The 8,310-nt window shown below is 33.6% G+C and overlaps 1 protein-coding gene across 1 annotated transcript; it reads left to right on the top strand.

Moving 5' to 3' along the window:
* On the top strand, positions 1–7,450 carry LOC128218862 (uncharacterized). Its single transcript, XM_052926597.1, has 2 exons — positions 1–206; positions 3,027–7,450. Exon 2 carries the CDS (start codon positions 3,027–3,029, stop codon positions 3,996–3,998), a length of 972 nt encoding a protein of 323 aa, XP_052782557.1. The 5' UTR covers positions 1–206; the 3' UTR covers positions 3,999–7,450.
* The last annotated feature ends 860 nt before the right edge of the window (positions 7,451–8,310 follow it).

Raw genomic sequence — 8,310 nt, 5'->3', positions numbered from 1 at the left:
TGTTCCAGTCATTGTTTATCAGCTTTTCACTTCATTTCTAACGTTTAAGCCATGATCAATCTCTAGAGTGCACGAGCCTAAGGTTTAACGATTTTAAATATTTCCATTTGATTATTTCAATATTTGTTGAACCTTAAACAAATATCAAAATATTATTGGATTACAGAATTCTTGTATTAAAGGATATTAGGATTTGGCAAGTCACGGTAAGTTTATAAGCACATTTAATAGCGGGATGTAAATACGATACAAGATCTCTCTGAGCACGTAGAGCTCAGGGTGAGCGCTTCCCATCGCCTACCGTTTGTCGTCCGTCTGGCCGTTGTCCGTCATCAAACAACATCTCCTCCTAAATTGCCTGTCGAATTAAGATGAATCTTTGTTTTTTTCTTGGATGGGGCTCTTTCAAAATTGTGCAAAGGATGGATTTCATGCAGGAGTCTGGTTGCCATGGAAAATCAAACATATAAAAATATTATTGCGGCCTAGAGCTTAGATAATGTGTTCTTCTACCAGGTTGTTCAACGTTTGCCCCCTTTTCGAAAACCTCAAGGCCAAGACCTTAGATATTTAGTATGCATGTGTAGTTCCCTATCAAATTTGTTGAAATCGTGCAGCTGGGGTCTTATCAAAGAACAAAAATAGTATTGTCTGAGACCGCTAAATTCATATTCTTAGTATTGTATGTGTAATCATACAGTTGCCCCCCATCATTTGTTTTTAAATTATTCGCCTGGGGACAAGACTGATCATACCCTTAGAATCACAAGTTTTCTATATACTTATATGGGTAAATGTTTGAAGATCTTCTTTTCTGAGACTGCTAGGATAAGGCAGTTGATATTTTGTATGAATCATCATAAAGTGGTCTTCTATCAACTTTGTTCAAATCGTGTACCTGGGATGACAACTGGAGCATACTTGAGGTCACAAGTTCTATATAGACTTATATATAAGATTATTTTTTTCGAAACATTCTTGTCTAAAACAACTGGGCTAAGACCTTAATATGTTGTATGTAGTATCATACAGTGTTCCTCCAGATTATGCCTTCTAATGTCCTCATACCATAGGAAGTTATCTAAATTTATTGTAAATGACTACCTTAACAGACGAACTATAATGTACTCTTAATTTTATACCTGATAATTTTATATTGCTCTTGGAAAGTACCTTGTATCTGAAATATCGGTTTTGTTAAGATAATAGTCAATTTATGTTATATAGCACATTATGTTACTTACATTACACTTTAAATATAGTGTCTTATAGACCTAACGGGTCGAGTGCAAATGTTTGTATATATGTTATTATTACTCTGTTGGAATTCCACATGCCACAATGATAAACAATTTACATACTTACTTATATTTACAATTCAAGAACAGAAAGGGTTCATATAAAATACTTGAATTACACTTGACTTACGTTTTTTAGAATTTCCCATGTTCTTCTTTAGTCCTTCAAGTCTGTCTTACTGTTCGTGAACTAAAGGTCTTGAACTGTGATAAAGAAATATTTAATGACAGTTCATGAACAGTTCATATGTGACATTAAAAGTTAATACTTTCAAGAACAACATTGCACAGGGGTAGTGAGGTGTCCCTTTCAATATGCTTTGTCGGAAAGAAACCTTAAAAACATGTAAAGGTCAAGAAGAATTAAATCATATTCTCTCCATCAGATGAACAATTTTCGACATAAAAGTGAAACGATTGTGGAACTACACACGTTGGTTGCAATTGCTTGTCAAAAAGCGGTTTCATTATCTTCCTAGTTGAATCTGATTTGCGATTTATATTTTGGATGAAAGAACATTTAAACCCATCTAGCATCCAAAACAATGGTGAACTTGCCAAAACATACAAACCATGCAGTACTTTTGCGTTCTCTATGTGTTACACCATATGTCAGCTTAATTTGTTTGTAAAACAGGCAAAGACTGCTTTAAAAGCTCTTATTACTCGAACAATTTAACCGAAACAAAGACAAATTGACAACTTTTCAAGAGCACTCCTGACTTCGGGAAGGGACATTTGATTTCAACAGGTGGTGTCCCTATCAGGAGGGTCCCATGAAAATATAGTTATTGACTACCTGTGTTACTTGCAAGCTGGACTTGGATTGTTTTTATGTTAATGTGAATAGAAATTTATTTTTAGCATGGTTATCAGTTTCTCTTAAATCACTGTATGCCTCAAAATATTTCTTCTAAGATTACATCTTTTGGTCAGGGTGTAAATTACAGGATTGGTTGGCAGTTTCCTCCCATTGTAAATGGGCCCGAGTCCTTTCTGATTGCGAAAAAGACTCATTTCGACTTAAATTGAGAATTCTATATTGCATGAGAATTGAGCTAAAGAATGCTTTTAAAATCAACAACAAATACAAGGGAATGTGAAAGAATTTTTCTGTAAGAATGCAACAAATCTGCCGTACAAAAGTGGTATGAGGTTCCATTTTTTAATAGAATAAAACAAATTTAGAAAAAAGTCCCTTTTAGGGAAAATGTACATGTTAAAGCATTTGAACTAGGCCGAACATCGGTTAGTGTTACTTGTAGTTACAAATAAACTTTACCTAAACTGACCAAATAATTAGTTAGAAATATACCTTCAAACGATTTATTAGCTGGTGAGATGGCTACGTTCTTAAGTTTGGAAAAGAGACCTTAGATATAGGGGCTCATATGCAGATTTTTAGAAAGAACTAGTTAAGCTCCGCAAGTTGGTATAGTCTCATTCAAATACAGGGGTTCATATGCGAATTTTAGATTGTTACGTTCTGGAGTTTAAATATTAATCTCATTTAGATACATGGATTTATATGCAGAATTTAGACTTTCTGGAGTACTGGAAATATTCGGCTTAAGGAGTACCTTGTTGGTTTGTCAGTGGCATAGGCTTTGCTGATGTTTCTGATATAATAAATACGCTGGATATCAGTACCAGTACCTGAGCCGCACATAGCTTTGAGGAAAACTTATTCGTTTACTATTGTAACAGTATCTTAATTAATTATTGCAGATGGATAACGACATACTGCAAACCATTCAACTGAAAATGAGGGATGTTCTCGAAACAGATCCAGAAATTTTCTGCAGGTTTTTACTGCTTCAGTGCAACGAAGACGAAATAATGACATATATTCGATCCCTTATAATGCAATTTGGTCATGATGCTTTGTTTAAAAGTATAGTAATGCGTCTAATGGAAGATGATAAGAAATCAGAAAATGATGCGAAGTTAAGGGAAATAGTGGAATACATATGGAACAATTTCATGATGGATGACACAGAAGTTGAGAAAAATAGTGTTCAGGAATGGGCTCTTGCAATACCTGGCAACAGTATTTTATCTAGTATGCAATTTAGCTTTGTAAACACGGTCAAACGTCTTTCCACGGCACAGTTTAGCAGCTTACAAGTATATCTACAATCATTTCAAGGAACAGGTAGACTGCAAAACGCTGTTCAAATAGCGAGAAAATGCAAATCCGTTGTGAAAGTTGACTTGGTTGTTTGTTCTCTTGCTTTTGATGTCATACAAAATATAAAGCGTTGGTGGAAAGGTGAAATTTCAGAAACTAGATGCGTTAAAAACATACTGAACTGTGGCTTATCAGTTGCAGCTGGAATTGTTGGTGGCATAGGAGGGGAAGTGGTTGGTATGGGATTTGGCAGCATGATCGCTGGTCCTGTCGGTGGAGTTATTGGAGCTATAGCAGGGGCTGTCGTAGGTAGTGCCTGTGCTTCAACTGGAGCTCAAGTGTTGGCCGATCGTTTAACCCAATGGATCTTCGGTCTTCCGAAATCTGAGGCTCTGGCAAACGCGTACCTTTTTCTCAGATTGCCTCCATCAAGCTCTAACAGTGAAATAAACACGCAATATCGAAAGCTTGCTTTGCAGTATCATCCTGACAAAGGTGGCGACAAGGACAAATGGACACAACTTCAGTACTCATTGGCTGTGATACGTGAAGCTAGGAGAGAACAATAGAACTAAAATATTAATTAAAATCTAATTGGTTTATGATGTTAAACTCTACAGCAACATGAACAACAACAACAAAGATTGGTAATCAACAACCGTACACATAGAAATGACAAGTGAGTCATATGCTTAAATAGAAAGAGTGGTTACTTTTAATTCCTAATAAATCAATATATTTCTCTTCTCGAAATTACTTTTGTTGTGGTTGTTTGGGGAATAAACAACATGTTGATATTGTAACTTTTACTATGGTTAATTTCATAATTAATCAATATATTTCTGCTACTCGAAATTACTTTTGTTGTGGTTGTCTGGGTAATTTACAATATGTTGATATTGCTACATGTGCTTTCTTACGATCTGTTGATATTTTGTATCTTTTTATCTTTTTTGAATGTTCTTTGTTGTTTGTTACATGACTAGTTTTGTTATTTGCGATAAATATTAGGTTAAAACAAGAACACGTATTGATAATGGATTACTTGTGTACAAGAGGAAACATTTTGACGTCAGTATTGAATTCATTTCAATACGCATTACCATGGGTGTGACGTCATTTATCAACGTCGCTTGTGCAATTGGATAGATGTGATTTCTACGCTTCCTTTTAAAACAAATCAACATATGATGTTTGGAAAATAATCAAGAGGTTTCCTTCAATGATAAGATATGAAAAGTTCATTTTCTAGCGTTACAGGGCTGCCTCAAAATAACGCTCTAGTTTGAACCTTTGATAATACTTATTTTTTTAAAAAGCTTCTGCTCAAATTTCATGCTAAATTATATCAAGCATATTACGTTTAATTGTAATTGCATGTGATTTTAAAGAGTGAAGAACGGGTTTCGTCAAGCGATTTCGTTTATGTGCGTGGTGTGTTAGTAAGTGCGTCCGGACTTAACCTTGTCCGGGCTGTACCTTGGCAATGCATTATATGATTTTCAAAGAAGTCGCGTTTCGTGCATAAGTCCAATGTCGTACCTTAAAAGTCATGGAGGTACTTTGTCCGGTCTGTATCTTGAGCATGTCTTGTTACTCTTAGAGGTCAAAGGTTAGAATATGTTTCAGAATATGTTTCGACGGGCTAGTTTACAAAAGCGTTTATAGCTGCTGTATTGAAAATATTATGATTTTCCGCTTGAATTTACAAAATTGTTAATTGAGAAACTCGAGTAAGTAAAATAATCGAATATAAAAAAATGTTGAAAAAATTGTTATCAGCATGACATATTTGAGTGAGTCCCTTTAAAGCTGCACTCTCACAGATTTACCGTTTTTCCAACCTTTTTATTGTTTGTCTTGGAATTAGCAATTTTTTGCGTAAATATCTGCAAACTAGTGATAAAAGACTGATGACAAAAGATCAGATCGAAGATTTTCATACTTCCGCTCCAAAATTGATGTTTTATGCATTTTTCTTAAACCGTAAGTAGCGGTTTCAGCCATAAACTATTAAATTTGGAATTTAAATATGAAAAGGCGTAATTATATTTGGAAATTTCAAATCGTGTCCGTAAAATCATACCATGATCAAGTATAGAAACATATTCGGTAACTTGTCGATTTTTGGAAAAAGGCAGAACAATGTTTCCAATATCACTAACAAGTAGTTTCGGTAACCAGGCAAACTTTCATGGTGTATTCGTTGTCCATGTGTGTTTCTGTACGTCTTGAATACGTAAAAGGGGTATAACAAAATGTTGAAAGTTCATTATTAATTTTTCTATTCAACAATAGTTATATGTTGACTCGGTTCTGACGGCCTGACGGAACAGAAACTTTAGTTTTTATATCAATTTTCAAAATATAAATCACGCCTTAAAGAAACAATTGTATTCAAAATTAAAGGTTACCAGAAAAAATTAGAAATTTAACCATTTTATATAATTGTTCATTATAACGAATAAATGTTCATCTTTCAACGTTTATAAATGAACGATAAAAAAGTGCAACGCTGTCGTTTTTATGTATTACTCTCGGTTTCACTTTTGAACCAATGATGCATTCGACTGTCAATCCAAACAGTACATATACATGTTTTTAAGGTCTTGGGTGCTGGCAATGTGAACAAATTATCACAACTTTTTAACCATCGTATCGTTGTATTTTTAACATTCAATCATCAAATGTACACTATACCCAATTAGCACCATGCGTAATGCTTATTTTATAATGCTATTTTTTTTAGATATGCTGCTCGTTACTATTGCATATATTTTTACTGATATGTCCTGATGTTGAAATTTCCACATGTTTACGAAATGTGAATATGTTTTTTAATCATTATTTGGGTGTGTATTTTTCTTTTTGAGTTTTGTTGTTTGCAATATATCTTTGGGTTAAAACAAGAACTCTTTTTGATAAAGGTTAACATTTCTATCCTGCAGAAAATAATAATTTGACACCAATTATCAACATGGCTTGTTCTATTTTCTGATGATTGGCAAACAGTTTTTTTTCTACGTTGTTTTTATCTAACAAATGAAGTTAAGAGTTACTCATTCACGTATTATACGGTCAAGCATAAAACAACCATTTCGTGCGAAATTTTCACAATGATGAAACATTGTTAAGGTTCAAGTATCTGAAGTAAGTCAAATAGTTGAACTTGATTTTTAGCTCGATTATTCGACGAATAAGGAGAGCTATACTACTCACCCTAGCGTCGGCGTCCGCGTCAGTGTCGGCGTCACACCTTGGTTAAGGTTTTGAATGTAAGCACCTTTAAGTCATTATCTCGGTAAATACATCATTTATTGCATTGAAACTTTAGATATGTATTCCCAACTATCTAACCTACTAAATAAATGAAGTTAGATAACACTTTTCTGAATATAAAGCAATTTATGGGCCTCTATTGTTTGACTTAGAAGTTCTGGTTAAGCCTAGGTTTTGCATGTAAGCACACATAGGTTAATATCTCAGCAATATCCAGTAGGAAATGTCAAAAATTGCATGATTTTATTATTGTTTTGTTCAACATCAATTTTAGTTTATATTTTTCTGTGCATAACCACCAATTCACTGTATATCCCATCAACTGAAAGGAACTTTAAACAATGTTCCGCTGTAATTGAGGAAAATATGGTTACTCTTGCAATAATGTATACAACCTATAATCCTTTAAATAATGTATTGCATGTTATTTCCATCAAGTCTGTATTTCCTTTGAGGCTGAATGTTGCCTTCCGACGTAGTATATATGACGTAATTTATCACGTGGTATACACACACTGTTTCATACGTCCCTTGTTTAAAAGTACTCAAATGGACTTATGGCAGGCTCAATTTTGATACAGCCCATTTCTTAAGTAAAACATAGATTTATGCAATTAACCTCTTTCCCACAACAAAAGTAGATAACTGAAATAAAACCATGAAGATCCCACAGTTTGTTGACTTCTTCTTGATTTAAAATTTGATGTTTCCGATAATTTGTGCAAGCAAAATAGTCAAAGAGCTGCCTCTGTATGCTCCTGAAGAGTTGTTCGAAATAGTCAGCAAACATGATTTGCTGGTATGTGACAATTGCTCCTGAAGTGCTTATTATAATTTTGAAAGTTAATATAAACAAATGAATTCTTGACAATGCTAGTCAATTTGCTACACCACAAAATACCTAACCACGACACTGTTCTTAAATGGTCTTAAAAATGTTTGTTTAAGTTAACATCCCCAAAATTATAAGGCAGGTTAGGTAGGGATTTTATTAAAAAAACAATACGCCAGTGTGGCAATGCCGCATTTAAGCCATATTTTTAATTTGACGATGCAAATTTGCAAACCTTAAGGATTTGAGCTAGTGACCTAGTATTTTTAACCAAAAAGACCCATATTTATACTTATCGGAGATATCGTTCATACAAATAACCTTATCAACAAAAATTATTCCATATGTGTGAGGAAAAATGAACGTTTTAAAAATATATCAGCTTTTCAAATAAGATCTGTCCCAGAGACCTAGTTTTTGACCCTAGATGACACACTTTATTATCTTTCATGTACACAAATATTTTTAAAGTTAATTAATATGCACATTTTTGAAAAAATATGTGTAGATATTAAATTCATGACTTTGATATGTGTTTATAAGATAGCAATTGAATTTAGTTGTTGACTAATATTGATTTGGTTTGGTAAGCATAGATTTTTTTATGACATCGGGAAAAATATTTCCTAAGCTTTGACCTAGTGAACTAGGTTTTGATATTAGGTGACCCATATTCACAAATGTTTAAGACAACATGTAGACAAATATTCTGACCAAGTTTCATAAAGATTTGACAAAAATTAATTAATTTTTATCTCCGTGGAATTCTT

This window comes from Mya arenaria, chromosome 15 (assembly GCF_026914265.1).
Source record: "Mya arenaria isolate MELC-2E11 chromosome 15, ASM2691426v1".
Classification (NCBI taxonomy): domain Eukaryota; kingdom Metazoa; phylum Mollusca; class Bivalvia; order Myida; family Myidae; genus Mya; species Mya arenaria.
The sequence above is the reverse complement of the archived record's forward strand: the minus strand, read 5'-3'. Positions and strand labels throughout refer to the sequence as shown.

Excerpts from the sequence above, each read along its gene's own strand:
- LOC128218862 (XM_052926597.1), top strand. The coding sequence starts at position 3,027 with ATGGATAACGACATACTGCAAACCATTCAACTGAAAATGAGGGATGTT.